This window comes from Leptonotus elevatus, chromosome 5, assembly GCF_054856555.1.
Source record: "Leptonotus elevatus isolate MCC_2025b chromosome 5, RoL_Lele_1.0, whole genome shotgun sequence".
Taxonomy (NCBI): domain Eukaryota; kingdom Metazoa; phylum Chordata; class Actinopteri; order Syngnathiformes; family Syngnathidae; genus Leptonotus; species Leptonotus elevatus.
Genome location: NC_141243.1, coordinates 27,032,875 through 27,054,598, shown reverse-complemented (window position 1 = coordinate 27,054,598; position 21,724 = coordinate 27,032,875). Strand labels below are relative to the sequence as shown.

Sequence of the window (21,724 nt, the reverse complement as noted above, 5' to 3'; positions counted from 1 at the left end):
TTGGCAACAGCCAATATGACTTTTCTTGTGTCACAGTCTTTGTATCCCTCCGCTTCACCATTTCTTCAATTAGAAACAGTACAGCAGCAACATGTGTGCATGTCTCTCCAAGGCCAGCCATACATGTGCAATGGGCTCCAAGTATGCAACCAGACTTTTCAGCAATTATTCAGGGTTCAAGAGATGTTTCTCGGATTGATTGAGAATGAAGTACCTACACAAAAAACAAGCACACCAAATATATGAATAACAAAACAGTTTTTCACCACTTCACAATTAAAAAACAAAAAACAGGTTAGATTTATTTATTTACTTTATTTATTTGATTAGGACAACACACATTGATCAACTTTTCAGCAAAAGTATTAAAGTAAATATGCCAAACTTTGCACAGCGGCTATTGGCTTTATTTCATAATGGTCTTTGCTGAGATGGCTGTGATTTTAGATATGACATCAGCAATTCTGTCCAGGACTAGCCATCATGTCCACTAGCGACTATTTTTATTTTTAGAATTAATCGACTAATCTGATTCATTTTGGGTTTTGTGTATTAAAAAAAGTTTTTTCCCACGTTACTGTTTATTAACCAGTGATTGATGTTTATTTCATACTTTGTATTTGTATAGTGATTATAACTCATTTGCTCCCAAAAAATTTATAAAAATGTTCTATTTTAAATATAGCCTTGGTCCTAAAAACACATTTATATGTTTTTGTTTATGGTAGAGCATACAGAAGGCTTTGATGCAGCCTCTGACCTGGAGGTCGCTTAAAACAATGGTAGTTATTACAAAAAACGTCCAGCAGGTAGCAGCAGAGTATAAGAGATCAGCCAGGGCCATGTTGAAACAAGCTCTTTTCCCCAGTGTTTTCAACAAATTTGTGAATAATGATGAAACTTAGCTATATTCTAATGCTAATTGCTGCAAAACGGAAACAGATAGAAATATACTTTTTACCCCGATGAAAGAATATACAAATCTTTCTTTTGGTAGGTTCCATGTTTTTATAGCAATAGAACACAATATTCTGTGGGCCTTGCAAAATCAGTCAAAATTCAGTAAAACAGCCGGGAGCGAAGGGGGTTGCTTCAATGAAAATGGCTGTGAGTGAATGAGTTTAAAAAAAAAGTGATGTTGTACTATGTTACTGGTTCGGTCATTGTTTTCCAAAGTATAAACAGATGTTTGCAAATGTCTTATTTTGATTAAACACAGAAGATAATCAGTTTTCTTTCATGAAGAACTACAGAAATCAGTTACTGTTGATATGCTGAAATCAGAGGATTTGGACAATTAAAAAAAAAAAAATAGTGCCAAACGATTACTCGATTATTAAAATAGTTGTGGATTAATATAATAATTGATTACTTGTCGATTAATCGATTGATTTTGACAGCTCTACTTCACACCCTTTGAGATGACCGTCACAGTTCCGTCCTTGGCAAATGCATATTTGCTACTCCAAGTTGATATTCAATGTTGTGGGAAAAAGTTGGTATAACAAAGAGATCAGGCCAATTAACTGAATCGGCACTGGTTGGAGAACCAAAGCTTGTGGTGTCTAATGTTGAGTCAGAAGCCACTTCAGAGGACGTAGACAAAACTTTCAGTGTGGCTCGTTCCACTGGTAGGTCCTTAAAATCTGTAAGGTTGCAAACCTCATTCCCAAAGTTTGGATCTTCAAATTGTAAAATAAAGTTCCCTCGGAGGCCCAGCGTGTTGCACAGTATTGTACATCTTGAACATCCTGCAGGGTGACCTGCCTTATTTCTTGCGGTGAGACGACTACTCTGAGAAGCATCAGTGGACAGTCACCAACAGCTGAAACTCAGTGGGGAAAAAAAACAAGAAAACACTTAATTTTCTTGCATAATAATAATAATAATCATGATCATAATCATCAAAATAATAATAATCATAATCATAATCATCAAAATAATAATCATAAGAAGAAGAAAAAGAAGAAGTAGAAGAAGAAGAATACACCATTATAGTATATCTAAATGTACGAAACAGCCTTCATTCACACATCATCTTAATGTAACAGGAGTGTTCTTGGAGTGATGAGCAGTTTTCCTTCAGCAGGGTAAGCAGTTAGTGGGGTGTAGTCATTCAGACTCTCAGGATCATCAACCACAGTTACTTTCAAGTCTCTTTTGGCCAGTTGGTAACACCGTAGATGTTCTACAAACGCTGCAGTGATTAATGAAATGCAACCATCAATTACACAGATTCTCCAGTATTGTTCCAAAATCTGGCAGTCCACTTGTCTTTCCAACGGAGAGCACCATGCCTTCACAGTATTTTGTGCCAATTAAGTAAGCAAGTGCAGGAAAATCTGATAGATATAAACACAGTTTCAATGGTACAATTCCTTCTAATAGATCATGCAAAAAGTCTGGAGGAAAACCTTTAGCCGATGAAAATGGAGAAGCCTTCTTTGAGACCAGTCTCTTTTCAAGCCATCAACACATGAGACATCAGTTGTCTTACGGACATTAACAGCTTCATCAAACAATTGTGGTGTTCTCAATGTAAATTTCCCACTTCTGACATCATGCTCCTGGATATCTACACGGTCCGCCAAACAAAATCTGCAGAATTTCTGTACATTAAAAGACTTGATATATGCAGCAAGAGAGTAAGCACCTAAAGTATCTGCAGACACAAACAGTACAGTGCCTTTGACATAAGACCCAAGTCTTTGTACAAATACACCTCTTTATGTAAACATATATGTTTACTATTATTGCATAGCAACTTTAAAGGACACTTTTAAACTGGAGTATGCAGAGAAAACTAATGTAAGCCAGGGGACTTCCGTCAGTATGAGGATTGCTAACATTAAAATTAAGTCTAAGTTGCATAATACTCTTGAATACAGCACAGTGGATGTTCTAGTGTACCAGGGCTGGACTGGCACAAAATAAAACAAAAATCAGCCCTGGCATTTTGACTTTCGCCCACCGTTTGGCCTAAATAATTAAATAGCACTGCATTGGTCATGTGTTGACTTAAAACGTAAGACAACACATGACCCAAAACAGTAACCTGTTGAACTTAAATAAATCAATACCATGCTGGAGAACCTGCACATCCATCCACCTTCCATTCTGCTGAGGGGCAGAAACACTCCCATTGACTTGGGGGCATTTTGAGCTCCACCACCTAATACCTACAGTATAAGATCCATTTGTCAAGGACTGAGCGTGAATAGTGAAAAATAATTGACACCCCTTTAAGAATAAAATCTGGGGGGAAATGTGAATAATTAGGTGAAGGGATAGAGTAAAAACAATGAAAATAAGAAGGATTTTGATGAATAACAGGTGCCAGGATCTAAAAAAGAATTCACAAATTAGTGAATTTGTGAATACTGAACCAAAAACATGTGGGCCCAGGTCCACTGTACTGTTTTTTGCACGGATGAATCAGCGCTGGGGAGCCTGCATAAGATGTGCATGAGTAAAATATGATACAACACCGCCATCTGCTGTCCACTTTCAGTGCAACATGTATTCTGCATTCTACAGTAAATCCCCCTCCATCACGGGGTTATGTTCCTGAACCCTCCTGCAATAAGTAAAATCCGCCATTTAAAAATAGGCCTACACCTGGCCCAAGGCATGTTATTATAGCATTTACGGCACTCAAAAAAACATTAAGGTCTTTAAACACAGTTTTACATTTATACACATTTGAACATGAATACTATTTTAAAAGAGAACAAGATCAATGAATAACACAAAATGTTGTACAATACAGGCCTGGAATGGCCATCAGGGCTGATGCCCGGTGAGCCAGCGTCTTTTGGGCCCAATGCAGTGCTATTTAATTATTTAGGCCAAACGGTGGGCGAAAGTCAAAATGCCAGGGCTGATTTTTTTTTTTTTTGTGTGCCAGTCCAGCCCTGGTGCAATGCAACAATTGTGTACGCAAAATGTACGCATGATGATGATGATTATGATGATAAAGCTGCCATAATAGAAGCTACCATAATAACAGTTTCAATGCATATTTGTACAAAAAAGAAAAGAAGAAAAAGACAAACTTATGGGTTGAAATTGACAGCTAAATGTTCCGCCTGCATGACCATATTGTACAACTAACTAATTAACATGGTCTCAGCACCTCTACATCAGTTATTATTTTATTACGAACATGGCTACACTGCAATAAAATTCTGTACATTTTGTGCCGACTTAGAAAAAAAACTACAGAGCCACATATGGAAAGGCGGCATGGTGGCTGACTGGTTAGCTTGTTCGCCTCCCAGTGCAGACGTTTTGAAGTCGAATCTGGGCTTCGGGGTGGAGTTTGCATGTTCTCCTCATGCCTGCGTGGGCTTTCTTTGGGTACTCCAGTCTCCTCCCACATTGCAAAAAACATGCATGGTAGGTTAATTGAACACTCTGAATTGTCCCTAGGTGTGAGTGTGAATGATTGGTCATCTGTGTGTGCCCTGCGATTGGCTGGCAAGCGAAGACAGCTGGGATAGACTCCAGAACAACCCGCAACCTTTGTGAGGGTAGCGGCTCAGAAAATGGCTGGATGAATGCAGTTATGGTTTTTAGGGTCTCCCAAGACAAGGAGGTGGCAATGGCTGTGGGATCTTCATTCTAATGGTATTGAATTTTGTCTTATTTAAAATATGCGGGTGACATTAGAGATTCTCACTGAAGGCATCAAAAATATGTATGAACTAATGTGGAGTTATGTCTTAAAAAGATGAAATAACTGACTATATTATAGAGTTTTCAAAATAGCCATCCATCCATGCTCTGGTTACTTTTTTGCATACTCTTGGCATTCTTACATCTGGCAACTCCTTAAAGACTGTTAGAAAACCCTTTCAGGTGACTACCTTTTGAAGCTCATCGACAGAATGCCAAGAATGTGCAAAAAAGTAATCAGAGAAAAGGGTGGCTATTTATTGATGTACTTATTTTATTATTGTCACCTTTTTTTTGGTTAAGTACATAACTCCACGTGTTCATTAATTGTCGTCATAGTTTTGATACCTTCAACAAGAATCTACAATGTACAGTCATGAAAATAAAGCAAATGTATTGAATGAGAAGGTGTGTCCTGTCAGGGAATGCGGTGGTCCAGGACCCAAACGCAGGGGAGCAGAGACGAAGAAAAAAAAAAAGGGTTATTTTGTTTGAAAATAAAACTAGATAGCTTTCTTCATTCATAAATATTTGACACTACTTACGTGACATTATGTCGCTATCTCCCTGCATGAAATTATACGGTGAACTACTGAATTGTATGAAATGCTTATGAAATAAGATAAAAACAATAAATGAAGCAAATTTGCGAGAAGGCAAGTTTGCTGGAGGTCAAAATGAGTTTTGAAAACCAAAATAAAAAACTATTTATCACTATCTGCCATCTTGGTTGTTTACTTTCGCCTTGAACGCTTTCAGGTCTGAACTGGGAAAAACCAACTCGGATACAACTGACTTCTGACCATCCTCGAATGCAGCACAAATACACCAACATTAATTGGCATGATGTGACACACCTGGGCAAGACACAAGTGGCAGGGGGCACTGATTTGTTGACACACGAGGAAGGTCAGCCAAACACAGGTGTATCACATAAAGCTTGACGAGACAAAGGAAGGACACAGGGACAACATAACAAAACACAGATGACGCAAACACCCAAAACTAAACAAAAATCCAATTCCACAAAACCGAAACATGACAGTACCCCCCCCCCCCCCTCAAGGGACGGCTCCAGATGATCCACAAAGTCCGAAAAACAAAAAGAGTCCAAAAAGAGTCCAAAAAGAGTCCAAAAAGAGAGGCAGGCAGGAGAAGGCATGGCCCACCATCAGGGGCGGTTCAAAGTGTTCGGCCGACTGAGCCACCTTGAAACCTGGTTGAGGTGGCAGTGGATCCCTCACACCGCCAACTCCCTCTGACCTGAGATCAGACGACCTGCTGAATTTAAGCACATTACTAAACGGAGAGGAAAAGAAACGAACCGGTAGAGGCGAGTGAAGAGGGGAAAGTGCCGTTCGTCGTTGGTTGTTCCCGGTTCAAGGCGAACATATTAGCTAATAGCGAGTAGGCTATACTCTTGTTCATCTCGTTTTTTGAGTTGCCTCTAAACTGTGGTGGCGCAATGCTGCTCCCCCTCTGGAATTAGCAGATTAACATATGGCTGGCTACTTGTAATGCAGCCGCACTACACGGCGGGTGCGCTGCACGACAATGTATGGTATCAATTAAGTATCGCAATACCACTTAATGGTTCGATACTGCGCATCGTGTGAACTAGTATCGCGATACATTGTCAAACAATATTTTGTCCCAGCCCTAATATAGATGTATTTGTAGACGCGTTTCGGAACCAAAGCATGGCGGTTTTTGATCTTTGTAGTACCACTAGTACACTCAATAGTAACACTATTGACTACTATAAAAATCTACCTGTTTGTATGCAAGTAACAGGCAAAGGAAATACCATGCCAAGCAGGTATTTGCATTGCACTGCTTTGCAGAAATATCAGAAATGTTCGGAACTGTCAATTTGTAGATTTGGGCTACACATTTATGACTTTGGTCACACGTTTGTAGATTTTTGTTACACATTTGTGAGTTTGATTATGGATACAAATTATTGTTACATACAGATGTGCTTGAAACCTCAAGGGCATGTAAACTTAAGAGCACAACTGTAAATGTACAAAAGCTACACGTCACTTTGATATAAAAATGCTATGAATTGTCACCAAAATGTGCATGCACATCTCTACTCATGTCAACTTGTACCCCTGAAAATATCAAAACAATTGCCACAGTATTTTGGATTTTATGGGCATTAAGACTTTTTGTCATTATACAGTGTGCTCATATGTTTACATACCTTTGGGGTACAACTGTGGATTTGTGGATCAAAATATGCATTTGTAAATGGTTTTGCTACAATCATGGCCCCATAGACTACCAACAAATAGGTTAGTAAGACACATGAAGGGAACAATATGTGTGGACAATACAAGGCGCATGGCAGACAGTACAAGTGATTTGGCAACAGACAACATTAACAGTGAAAATGAACATGGGAAAATCCTAATTCTAATTTCCTTTACATAAAAATAAAAAAAACATTTCAAACAAACACGCTCTCAAAGGCATACGTAACAAGCTATCTCATATGAATTTATATTTATTTTTCCAATCATCCACTGGAATGAATCAAAAGCATTACACTTGACATTTCAGATTTAATCATGTCAAATAGCTGAATAAATTAAATGTCTAAAAACAAGGAAACAAGTGCATTTTGACATACTATAAGAATATACAAGGCCCCTTTTTGTAAAACATAATTTAGCAAAGGTTTAAAATAATTTGAAATTCTGTTTTGTTTTGCAGAGCAACTTTCTAATTCTGAGGAGCAATTTCTTTTAAAATGCATATTGAGCATAGCAGCAAGCTGTATTTTCTTGTCACATTTGAAACATTGAAACATTTTCAGTGGAGCAAATTCAAACACAAATATAAGTTTCATTCTAAACTTAGTATTTCTGAATGGCATTGTAATTTAGCAAAGCTAAATTGAATGGGGGGAAAAACTGATCTACTGTTAAAGCCCCAGTGTTTGATAAGTGACCACTAGATGTCACTATAGCACAGAATGCAGCCGAAGCGCATGCAATTAATTAGAAGCACAGACATTACAGGAGACCAAACTTACTACTTAAGCTTACTACTATTCTGCGTGAGCAAACAAGCATCTCGGCGAGCAATGGTGACTTTTAAGCAGTGTGACGCAGCGCTGAAAGACCCAGCGAGTTGGATTAAGCCAGAGCAGCTACAGAGCAGAGATGTCAAAAGTACTAGTGTTTAGTACTTAAGTAAAAGTACTGTTACTTGTGCACAAACTACGCTGATAAAAGTACAAGTACTAAAGCCACTCCATTACTTAAATAAAAGTATAAAAGTACCAACGTGAAAATGTACTTAAGTAAAAAAGTAAATTGAACTTCTCCAGCCCCCAAATAAAACCTAATTGTATTATTTAGTATTTTCTAAAATCCAGAATACTGATCAACAGAACAAATCAGAAGCAACATGTCAAGCTGCATATCTATTGCTGTCATTATATTTTTCATGAGCACCTGGGCAATTTGGTGTTCTCAACATTGTCATAACTTGGAAAATTGTACAGAAAAGTGCAAAAAAAAACAACAGAACTCAACAGTATACACGGCAAGGGCTCTATTGTCGCAGACAGGCGCACATGCGCTCGGTGTAAAAATGGGCACATCATCATTTTGGTGGGCTCGCTGTTATTTCTGGTGGACACAGCTGACATGCCCCCAGCGCATCTGGCAATTTGGTAAGAGAAAGTAGACTGCATTCGGCATAAAAACGAGCGTATCATAATTTTGTGTCGGGGCAAGTCTAATATCGTATGTTCGTGAATTTAGTAGATGCACTACGTCACCCATGCACACTGTTGACTGTGCTTTGCACTAGACTTGCGCTGGGCACGAAAAATAGGGCCCCTGTCTGATCAATGAATCAACAACACTGCAGAATAAGAGAAATGTAAATGCTCTTCAGCATTTTTACCAGATGCTGAAGAGCATTCACACAACAGCAAAAACTGACATCATTAACAATGTTGTGAACTAAATGTACAATGTATGTACAATGTATGCATTCAAAACCATTCATCGTGGGTGCATCTGTACATGTTCAGTTCAGTTCTGTTAGCACTGACTCCAGTGACAACAATCAGAAAGCTGATAAATCCTGGAGGTGCATCAGGATTTTCACCGTCGTAATCAGTGTCAGCGTCAAAGGGAAGGCATTCGCAGGTAACGCCTCCACCAAATGAGTTTCTGTGATCCCCTGTCCCCAGGCCCTCCAGTTTGGCCTTTCTGTACTAATGTGAGGATTCGTTGGTGGTTAATGAGACACTTTCTACAATGAAAAAGCAGGATGGAGACGGATTCATTCGTAATTTAAACTTTACTCGTCATACACGGCAGCTAGAGCAAACGCTTGCTGATCTCCTGTCAGCTGACTAACACTAACCAATCAGAAGCTAGCATACTTAAGGTATATTCAAGTGAATGACCAAGAGCAGCAGATTTGACAAAACTTAGCTACTTGTACAAAAAAATACCAAAATGTATGATTGTGTAAATAATAATTCTGGAAACATAAATGTACAAGTAAATATACATTTTAACAAATTAACTCAAATTCTTGATCCTTAGGCTGTGGTCCTTCACAAAGTGAGGAGTCTGTCGCTTGCCGTACCCAATGCTTCAAAGAGCGAATGCTTAACATGATATGGTTAATCTCTTCTAAAGTAATTACTATCTCCTCATTTGAAAACCCGACCGAAAAGTATTGGCACAAACATCAGAGTAGTACGCTACTAGTAGTACTACGAGTAGTAGTATTTCTCGTATGTTTCTTGTATGTACTTTATAAAGTGGCAAATTTTCAAGTTTTTTTTCTCAGAATATTGCCCCCACCCTCTAAAAAAATATATATTTATATTTGACCCTAATACGCCGTTGTAAATAAAAATCAAAACAAAAATACAATTAAGAAAAACTGTGGTGGACATTTGCATAAGGTCATGTAATTTCCTATCTAGGTACTGACTCTCTGATGGTCATGTTAAGTGAGCTGACTGCTTTCAAACTTGGCCTAACATTCACACTCTGATGTAATACATGAGAATTCATTCTCCACTCTGACAAATGCGTTTTGAGACTGGAACATAAACTGATGCTCCATAAAAGGAAAGGCTCAGTTGATTCAGCTCGCATTTGAGAGCCGTAACCCGAAAATGCTCAAGTGTGTGGAAGAACACGGTCGCATAAAGAAAAATTGCCACACTCGCCACCACAATTCTTCTAAAGCTATGCCATGGGCCTAATCTACCCAGTGCCCATTGTGGGGTGTGTGTGTGTGTGTGTGCGTGTGTGTGTGTGCTTTGTGCGTGTGGGGGGGTGTGTGTGCGTGTGTGTGATGTGTCGTGATACAGACATTCATCATAATACTCGCTCCCACCCACTGACAGACACTGGCTCGATGTTCAGCTCCCGACCTGTCTGAGGTTGGCAGTCTGACTGCAGCTTTTTATTAGTGAACTCAGATGTTGGACTGTAAAGATGATTGTACCAAAGAATCTGTAGGAGCAGACGTTTGCTGATGGAGTCCCTGCTTATCTGCTGTGCCTTGTGGTTTCTTCGAAGACATGTGAGAGTCTGATGACTGGCAGTGTAAATGCAACTGTTTTTGCATTTCCTCAGCTTTGTGGGCTAACATGATGCTCACCTTCCTCTGGTGAGCCAAAGCCTCTTCCTTGTCATTCAGCTACACCATGAAAAAAACTGTGTTAGTAAAAATAAATACATAAAATTATATATATATAGTGCTGCTCAAAGGTTTGTGAACCTCTTGAGCAATTGTTTCAGAGGAATATTGTGAAATCCTGGAATATAAACTGAAGCAATCCTTTGTGAAGTTACAGCCTGGTAGAAGATGGATCATGCAACATGACAATAATCCAAAGCATTCCAGCAATACAACCAAGGAATGTCTGAAGAACAACAAGATTCATGTTCTGGATGTGCCCAGTTAAAATCCTGACTTAAATTCTTTCAAAATACTGTGGCTAAATGCCCATTTGTAGTCATGCCTTCCTCTTGTGTTCATTCATCTTTATTATCAGAAGTTTATAATTTTTAGGGCCCGAGCAGCGACTGCTATTGTAACCTAGTGCTACAAAATTGGCAGGCACGTGTAGCACCCTGAGACGCACAAAAAAGTCACTGGAAGCCATATGCTAAAACAATGGTTCTCAACCTTTTTTCAGTGACGTACCCCCTGTGAAATATTAAATAAAATATTTTAAAAAAGACTTGCTAAGACCGATTGCTATGCCATAATTGTCAGATTTATTAAACTTTGGAACTCTATTTGTATTTATGCGGTCTCTCGAACTATTTGGAAATAAAAATATATAAATAAAAAAGAAAGCAATAATTAATTTTATAATAACTGAATTTTAAATAAAGTTTTCAAGTAATTGAAAGGTGATTTTAGGTGGCATATGACAAGTTGGGTTAAACCATTCTGTTATAGGAGAGATGCTGTTTTTTTTTAGGACACTAAAATAGAATAGCCTACTGAATATAAAATTAATTTTATGAACTTGTATTTTTCTGAAATGTTTCTGAAAATTTTTCGCGTACTCCCTATAGTGCCTTCATGTACCCCCATTTGATAACCACTGTGCTACAGTGTCTGATGTTGGCCAATTTTTTGGCACATTTACAAGGGTCTTACTTTTGCCCCCTTCTCTTAAACGTTTCATCCATTTGACAAGTCAAGACCTGGGACAACAACACGGGAAAAAATCTTGAGTTTTCAAAATACTATAAAGCGCAGGAGGGGCATCAAATTTCGCATTTCATATTTCTTTCACCACGAAAGAGGAAATGCTTAAAAACCCATCTGCACAATGTCCAAAAAATACCAAACTTCAATAGTCACGGGCTGAAGACATCTATACACATATGATAACATTTGGTTATACAGTACATATAATGCCACCTAGTAGTGACAAGAAATGTGTGTATATATATATATATATATATATATATATATATATATATATATATATATATACACACATTTCTTGTATATATATATATATATATATATATATATATATATATATATATATATATATCCTGTTGAACATTTATCATCAGATGTTGATAATGCCTCAGACCGAATACTATGACTTTTCGGCGAAGGGCATGGTCATTACGGTGCCGCAAATTCTGATGATTCACCGTGACAATAAAACCTGCTGTAACTTGAACCAGATGATCCTAGCTTCTCAAAATTTCACATATGTGATGAGAGTCCAGGCCTGCAGACATTGCAGTGGTCATGCTGTGAAATTCTGTTGCCGTGGCAATGCATTTTTTTGCCCCCAAAAAAAGAACACAAATTTTCAAAGATCTTTACATGGACGAAAACTCTTGAAACTTTGCACTCACACACATCGGGCCTGGTAAAATAATAAATATCTTAATACTGTATTAATATTTAATATTTAAAAAATATATATTTAAATTTTTAGTTTATTGTGGGATTTTTTGAAAATGGCTCAGTAACGCCCCCTGCAACTTTACAACTAAGCAGCCCTGGTTAGTTGTTTCACTTAGATCTATAAAAAGTTACCTACAAAAAGAGTCTCTTGGAGTCATATAAACCCAACTGGAAGTCCACTATTTTGGATTTATTTTTAAATTATCCTCCCAGGACAGGACTAGATAAACTAAAAAGCTTCTTCCTGCCCCTTCGCATACGCACACCTGTTTAATTATATTTGAGTATTTAAGATGGGGCGGCATGGTGGACTGGTTAGCACATCTGCCTCACAGTTCAATGTTCGTGGATTCGATTCCGGGCTCCGGCCTTCCTGTGTGGAGTTTGCATGTTCTCTCCGTGCTTGTGTAGGTTTTCTCTGGGTACTCCGGTTTCCTCCCACATTCCAGAAACATGCATAAATAAACACTTTAAATTGTCCCTAGGTGTGATTGGGAGTGTGACTGGTTGTTCGTCTACGTGTGCAGTGTGATTGGCTGGCAACCAATTCAGGATGTACCCCGCCTAATGCCCGAAGACAGCTAGGATAGGCTCTAGCATGCCTGCGACTAGGGGTGTTAGAAAGAATCGATTCGGCAATATATCGCAATATTACAGCGCGCAATTCTCGAATCGATTCAATATGCGGCCAAATAGATTTTTAAACATAAAATTTTTTATGGGAATATTCAACAAAACGTCTTACTTAGGGTTAGGATTCACACATTAAGCATGGAAGAATGTTATATTAATGGAACATTAAGCCTTAATATTTTATTTCAGTGATGTTGAAACATGAAACAGACTGCAACCTGTTTGTTAAATGCAGTGGCTCAGTTATAAGCCTGAATTTTCAGATAAATAAATACATATTTATACAAATCTTACAATGTACATGTACAAGTTTACTGATTAGTATTTTATAAATTTGAGTAAAAAAAAAATTCAATAATCAATTTATAGATTTGTATCGGGATTAATCGATATTGAATCGAATCGTGATCATGAATCGTGATACGAATCGAATCGCCAGGTACTAGGCAATTCACACCCCTACCTGCGACCCTCGGGAGTATAAGCGCTTCAGATAATGGATGGAAGTTTAAGATGGTCATCCTGTATTTTATTTTATCTTTTTTTTGTTTTTGTTTAATCTAACTTTAAATTTTACTGGTGATTTTCTTTTATTTCTACAGTATTTTGAGTATGAGATGTATAAAACAAACAAACAATACTAACCAAGTCTAGCAGCTTATACAGAATGTTGAGAAGATCATCAGGTATCTTGACTTCCATATTAGAAGGCAGTAAACCTCTCAACCTTTGGTTTACATTGATTAAATGGTGCCAATTACAACCTGTGAGGGAAAAAATCATGCACTTTGAGTAGTTGTAATAAATTAAAACCACAATAAAATCATAATACTTAGATAACATATCCAAGTTGCTTGTTGCTTCAATACTGGTGTAGCTCATACTACCACCAATAAAGATGATTCAGATTCTGAAATGATTCTTACAGCTTGGCTCGTTAAAATGAGAAGCTAAATTAGTTAACAATCTGTCAGAATAAAAATGTACACTACAGAACCAGTTACTGCCAGTCTGGAAAATGTAATTATTTTATCTAAAAAATATATATCAATAAATAATTGTTAACTATACTAGGACAGCTTCTAGTGAAGCATATGATAGTGATAGTCCTTCACTTCACTTGCCTTCACATTTGCAGTGATGGGACTTCTGGAAGTTACCTTCAGCCAGAAGCATAAAGTGATCACTACGTTTTCTTAGTTGCTGCTCAAAGGCAATGCGAAATGCATCTGCAACCATCAAGGCCTCCTTTCTCTTTGAACACTGAAAATCCAACTGAAAAATACAACCACACAGAGACACAGTTTCATGTGATACTATAGTAGGACAGGGTTGTAATCTTGAGATCAGAGAAAAAAAATACATAATTACAGGACCATTATCACTTTGAAGTCGAAGTTTTCAGTTGCAACCAAAGTCTGAGGTCTTAGATTGTTTCGGAATATTAACAATATGTAATATTGATACCACTTTTTTTTTAGACCGATACCGATATGAGTACTCAACTTTTCAGCACTCACTGATACCAAGTGTTGATACCATTAGTGCTTTTGATATATAAAATTCCCCCAAAAAACAATGACAAATATTTTAAAGAATCACATTTATATGTGCCAGGGGAGTGACGAGGCGCCGGGCTGCGGCTGGAGCTCTCCTTCAAGTGAATGGGAACAGAATCTTTTTTTTTTTTTTTACCACAATCATTACAATTCATCCACTAGTACATGTTAAATTGTATATGGTTCACCGTTGTTGTAAAACACTATTGTGTTTATTGAATATACTGTATTTTTATGACTTTGGCGCCTCTGCCTTGCTTGCGTAAAACCAGGAAATGGGCATGTGCCACAACGAAGTTGATGACTGTCAGCCAATCAGATGACAGTGATGACACGGGCATCGCATTTATTTGCATATAAAACATTTATGGTTACGGGACTCTGTTAAATCTTGGTGAAATTATTCATTTTAAATTATATCACATGTTATATAAAAGGAAGACAAATCCAATACACAACTTTGATTTGCAGGTTTCAGAGGCCTTTTCTTCTTTCATTCATTTTATTTTCCTGTTCAGCCTTTTGTATCTTCTTTTTCTTTGTGAGCCTTCTCCAACTCAATATCTTCTCAGGTGTGTCAGTCACAATTCTTGTTTTCACTTTAATTTTTTTGTACAATTCTGTTCTTTCTTCTGTGGATTTTGACAAGGGAAAAATAACTTCTGAAGACACAAAACCCAAGTGAGCAGAACTACCAGATTTGTCACTTGGCGAGTGCTCGGGAGGGAGGGTAAGCCTGAGCCTATTTTTTTCCCTATTCCTATTTTTTAATGGCCATCTTGCAGATTTGTATCTCCTTTCCAACCTGACGTATGGTCTCCCCCTCTTTCACTGCTCTTTGGATCTCCTCAAGAGGAGTTGAAACCCTGTCTATCTTCCTTTTGTATCTGGTGGCATGATGAATTTTGGTCAAAAATAAAGAATGGCACATACTTTTTGTGATCAAATGTAAGAATACAGTTTACAACAACAATAAAATACAATAAAGTAATTTCAAGTAAATAATCATAATTGGCACAACTTAACCCAGGTCCTTTGGCACAAATTACCTCAAGCTCACCATTTTGAAAAAAAAAATGCATCCCCCAGCTGTTTTGAGCCAGCATAATGCTAACCATCTAGACTCATGATGTAGCTTACTAAAGCACTAAAACATTTGTGAACTGTTTTCAAAGTTGTCTATAAGTGTTCAAACACAACAATTAAATATCCTTAAGCAAATAAATTTTACTTTGGAGGGTAAAAAAAACATGTTTTTTAAACTTATATATGCTTACCTCTCAAGCCATGTGTCTCCCTTTTTTACGGGATGAGAAGATTGGTCACATGACCAACTTATTATATGGTTTTCTATATAACAGGGGTGGAACTACTTGCCCCTTGGCACAAATCACCCAACTATCCCCTATAGTCCCGCACCATATAGTGGCCTAATATATAGTGCCTCATTCTGTTTGGCGATTCGGACAGCCAGCTCACTACTTGCTCCCCGTCGCATATCACGTGACCACCGTACTTGTCATTACGCAACAGCGATTAAATCTCCGACTATTTATTGTGAATAAAAATGTTTTAAAACTGTATTTTATTAACTTGTAATATTTTCAACTAAAACTAATTATTTACGTAGTAAATAGTTAATAGTTAATGTAGTGCTTTGATTCTTACGCTTGCAATGTAGCTCACGCCATTTTTTTTCATACTGTTGGGTAACATGCATGTTATGTGACCTATTTAGGTCGCTTGAAAGGTGAAAACATTGTGCCACCATTTAAAGAAGGGTGTTATTATGGGAGAGTCACAAGTTGATGTTATAAAAAATCATGTTATGGGGGGATGGTACTGTAGAAGGATGTGGGTTGAAGATTAGCTTTAATTAAATAAACATCATGGTTATAAAGAACTACAAGACCTTAATTAGGAGCCTCAAAATCAATAACTATATTTGCTAGATTTGCTTATAGATCGCCATGCTTGGGGTAGATTTAACCCCTATTTTAAATTCATTTATATAACTTAATATATTTATGTTGTATGAATTCATTTATATAATACTAAGAATGATAATCTATCTTTAGTATTGAAATTATTCATATTTGACGCCTATCTGCTTGGAAAGGAAAGGCGCAGCATTGAGTAGCCTTGAGTGGTCAAAGACACCCAGGAGGGAAGTTGTTTTGAGTCAACAGGTAGGGAGTGACACAGCGAGGCCGAGAGGAAGGCTAATTTTGGCAGATGTTATAAGGCAGGATGTTGAGTTGATCGTAGAGGTTGCTCAGCAGCGTATATGTGCAGATTTGCAGAGCTCGACTTGGGAACTTTTGATGTGAGAGGAGAGGAAAGAACAAAAAACAAAACGATGTCTGCTTATATTAACGTTAGGCCTACGGACCTGTCAATTACGAAAGGTCTGTACGTTAGTGATAACATGATTGTAATCCGATGTAACAACATATAAGCACTTACAAAAGCACAGGAATTGTATATATTTTGGTTGGAATACTTGGATGTAGCCTAGCTTTAAAAGTTGGTGGCTATGAGAAATCTTGAGAAGGACCCCCGTATATTGGAATGGTTACCATCCGCTACAGGATGGGAAAGGAAGGAGGTAACCGGTTAGCTTGACCTAAAGTGTGGGATTGCTATGGGAAAGAAAGGCGGTAACCGGTCAGCTTGACCTCAAGCGTGGGATTGCTAAAAATATCTTGCGACGCATAAAATGGATAAAGGGCGCCATCTGTCGGTGAAACCCTCATACTAACTCCCTTAGTAGGAGGATCTCCGACAAAAACTCCTCTTTATCGAACTATCGGATATATAAGAAGGAGACGGGCTAATTTCGGGGCTTTTCCGACAACCTTTGGGGAGATGGCTTATCCTATTCGTACGGTAAGAAAAGGCATGGTAATATTGGCTGTTTTTCGTGGCTGTTTTTAAGTGTAGAAAAGATAGCTGAACTCTATGCCTTACATTGGAAATTCTAAATTAGACTTGAGTAGATACGAGTAAGTCTAGGATAGCTAAGGAAAAGTCATTATTTCTAACTTATTTCTCCTATTGGGCCAAAACTACTTAAGTCTGTTTGACTATTTTTTACTAAAAAGGGGTCCTTCTCCAACATTTCTGTTATTTATCTGGGTTTCACTCTTTCTAACAAATACAATTAGTTTTTTTAGTTTTTTTCAATTTTGGGAGTACTGCTGTTTGATTTTGATTTTGATTTATTTTTTATTTAGATTCTTTTGATTTAGAATTTATTTTACTTTTATTTTTTAACCTTTTTGTTTAATAAAACCAGCTAAACTTATTTAGGTCTTAACAAGTGCAACCGATCATTAGAGGAGGTGCTGAAAAAAGCGTGTTTAGATTTTATCTTTATTTTGAATTGGTTACTCAATAAGGGTTTATCTGAAGCAAGACCAGGTTAACGCTCTAAAATCGGGGAGGTGAGAACCTAAACGAATCCATCTCGCAGCCGACTTGAAGTGCTCCCGTCAACTCCTCAACTTTGGCCGCGTTACAGCAGATGGAGATAAAGGGGAGCTTTAACCCATTGAACGGAGAGTCGGCGAGGTAAGCGAGATCTGACAATACTTGCAATGCATTGTGGTCTATATCGATCGTTTGAGTGACTATCGCAGGGTGCACATTCGGACGCAGCATGAGAGAGAGAAAAAGAGAGAGATGGAGTCCGCTACTGGGTTACAAGGAAAACATAGTACTGTATGCAGTTTTATTGTTTATTAAATGTTTGAGTAAAGGAGATGATTGTAAATATATGTGTATGCTCACGTGTGGTGTCACGCCAGTTTATGCTATTTCAGCTAAGGCTAGTATGCTAACTAGTTTAATTATGTGTTTCATGTGAATGTGAATTGTTTAGTTATTATATATGCTTGGCAGCAGTAATCAGTGCGTATTTTTTCCGGCTGACCCCAATGAAGGACTGTCGGACGGTCCGTCAATATTGGCGAAATGCACACCTTAGGTCAGTCCTAAAATGGCTTTGACAAAGTGACGACAAAAGTGTGTTTTATATAAAATGGCGTACCAATAATTACAGGTTGGTTCAGAAACATGACGGGCTGTTGATGACGGCTGACGAATGAGGGACCAGAAAAAATATGTAAAATGCCCACCTCTGCTAATCTGATGTCATTTCAGTGCACTCTACTGCTAAGCTGCAAATGAGAGGTTGGAAAACGTGACTAAATATATATGAAATTGGTTATTGTGACTTACAACAGACCTAACTGGAATGTCTGGTACAGACACAGTCGCCCCCCATTTTAAAATATTTGCGGCAATCGAAGCGCTGATCCTGTGCTGACTGTCAAGTCAATGCTCGGCAATCTTTTATCTTCAAAATTACACGTCTATCAACTGCTGTTATTGTGACACGCAGGAGCCCATTTCAGCAATGCAGGTGACAGGAAACGTTCCCACAAAGGTGTTTTACGCGCATAAAAAAAAACAAGATAACGTGCTCATTTCTCAACTGATTTTAGCTTACTTTCTTGTCAACACCAGTGTGTGATATCAATACAAAAATTGATTATTTGGGTTTAGTAACATCCACGACCATGTAATGTGGAAGGACTTTGCCCGTGCACCATATCTATTTGAATTTATATTGACAGTAAAGCCACTGGGTTCCCAGAATGCATTAAGTGGTGCAATAAGTTTTAATTGATTAAGTTATAAGGATGTTATATGGCTTAGTATCAACCCGCTACCAATACCTGGTATTGGTACTATGCCATCCCTATATATTACTACTGTAAATAATATAAAATGTAATGAACACATTTAAAAGGCCATTTATAAAGACTACACATGCAATGTTAGTGACTCTTGGAAGCAAACCAAAAATAAAATGTGTTTAAAAATAGATGAAATGCAATTTACCTGCTGTTGCAGCTGAATAACCTTATTTTTGATAGCAGCAGTTATCTGGGTACATGGACATGCATCTTGAAAACAACTACATTTGCAGGTATCCAAATCTGCAAGCTGGAAAACCGAGATAGAAAATATTACATGTCCAACGTGTAAATAAATACTACTAATAATAAAATAATAAATGCATATATATATATATATGCATACATACATACATACATACATATGTGTGTGTGTATACATTCATACATATATATATATATATATATATATATATATATATATATATATATATATATATATATATATATATATATATATATATATATATATATATATATATATATATATATATATATATATAAACTTTTGACCTGTCATCTATGTTCTATTCTGAACAAAATATTAAAATTTGGCACTTCCATATAATTGCATTCAGTTTTTATTCACAGTTTGTATAGTGTCCCAACTTTTTGGGAATTGGGTATGTATGTATGTATGTATATATATATGTATATATATATATATATATATATATATATATATATATATGTGTGTGTGTGTATATATATATATATATATATATATGTGTGTGTATGTGTGTATATATATATATATATGTATATATATATATATATATATATGTATATATATATATATATATATATACACTTTTGACCTGTCATCTATGTTCTATTCAGAACAAAATATTGAAATTTGGCACCACAAAATTGCATTCAGTTTTTATTCACAGTTTGTATAGTGTCCCAACTTTTTGGGAATTGGGTATGTATGTAAGTATGTATGTATATATATATATGTATATATGTGTATATATATATATTCCTACATAAATACATACATACATACACATACATACATACACATACATACATACACATACATACATAAATATATATACATACATACACACACACACGCACGCACACATTCATACATGTATGCATGCATGCATACATACATACATATATATATATATACATGCATACATACATACATACATATATATATAAACATGCATACATACATATATATATATATACATGCATACATACATATATATATACATGCATACATACATATATATATATATATATATATACATGCATACATACACATATATATATATATATACATGCATACATACATATATATACATGCATACATACATATATATATATATATATATATATACATGCATACATACATATATATATACATGCATGCCTACATACATATATATACATGCATACATATATATATATATATATATATATATACAAATATATACATACATATACATATATATATACATACATACATACATACATACATACATACATACATACATACATACATACATACATACATACATACATACATACATACATACATACATACATACATACCCAATTCCCACAAAGTTGGGACACTATACAAATTGTGAATAAAAACTGAATGCAATTATGTGGAAATGCCAAATTTCAATATTTTGTTCAGAATAGAACATAGATGAAAGGTCAAAAGTTTAAACTGAGAAAATGTATAATTTCAAGGGAAAAATATGTTTATTGTAAATTTTATGGTGCCAACAAATCCAAAAAAAAAGTTGGGACAGGTAGCAGAATGAAGCTGGAAAAGTAAATTGCAGTGACAGTGTCTCTCAGAAGCGAAGATGGGTAGAGAATCACCAATTCCTCCAATGTTGCGCAGAAAGATAGTGGAAAAATATCAGAAAGGTGTTTACCAGTGAAAAATTGCAAAAAGGTAGATGTCATCATCTACAGTGAATAACATCATCCAAAGATTCAGACAATCTGGGACAATTTCTGTGTGTAAGTGTATCATACTGGATGCCCATGATCTTCGGGCCCTTAAACGGCACTGCACCGCAAACAGGAATGCTTACTGTAAGGGAAATCACAGAAAGGGCTCATCATTACTTACAGAAAACATTGTGGGTTAACACAATCCACCGTGCCAGCCGCCGTTGCCAGATGAAACTCTACAGTACAAAGAAAAAGCCATTTCTAAAGCAGACCAAAAAGCGCAGGCGTTTTCTCTGGGCCAGGGGTCATGAGTGTGGCAAAGTGGAAACCTGTTTTGTGGTCAGACGAATCATGATTTGATGTTCTTTATGGAAAACTGGGGCGCTATATCATACTGACTAAAGAGGACAAGGACAACCCAAGTTGTTATCAGCACTCAGTTTATAAGCCTGCATCTGTGATCGTATAGGGTTCCATGAGTGCGTGTGGCATGAACAGCTTCCACATCTGGAAAGGCAGCGTCAATGCAAAAAGGTATATTCAGATTCGAGAAAAACATATGCTCCCATCCAGGCATCATCACTTTCAGAGAAGATCTTGCATTTCTCAACACGATAATGCCAGACCACATGCAGCACCAATTACAACATCGTGGCTACGTAGGAAAAGGATCCAGGTATTGAAATGGCCAGCCTGCAGTCGACTTCTTTCACTTAAAGAGCA

The 21,724-nt window shown here is 36.8% G+C and overlaps 1 protein-coding gene across 7 annotated transcripts in view; it reads right to left on the bottom strand.

Moving 5' to 3' along the window:
* Positions 1-372: 372 nt before the first annotated feature.
* ccdc125 (coiled-coil domain containing 125) overlaps positions 373-21,724 on the bottom strand; it is a 46,788-nt gene continuing 25,436 nt past the window's right edge. For 3 of the 7 annotated variants that reach the window (XM_086076890.1, XM_086076892.1, XM_086076896.1), the window contains 4 exons: positions 19,218-19,322; positions 13,875-14,025; positions 13,396-13,514; positions 7,174-10,368 (listed from right to left, as the gene is read on the bottom strand). In XM_086076890.1, the coding sequence (XP_085933016.1) occupies positions 10,144-10,368; positions 13,396-13,514; positions 13,875-14,025; positions 19,218-19,322 (600 nt within the window). In that variant the 3' untranslated portion in view covers positions 7,174-10,143. Of the gene's footprint in view, positions 1,832-7,173; positions 10,369-13,395; positions 13,515-13,874; positions 14,026-19,217; positions 19,323-21,724 lie in introns of those variants that run through there. The other 4 variants (XM_086076891.1, XM_086076894.1, XM_086076895.1 and 1 more) reach the window with 4 other exon arrangements.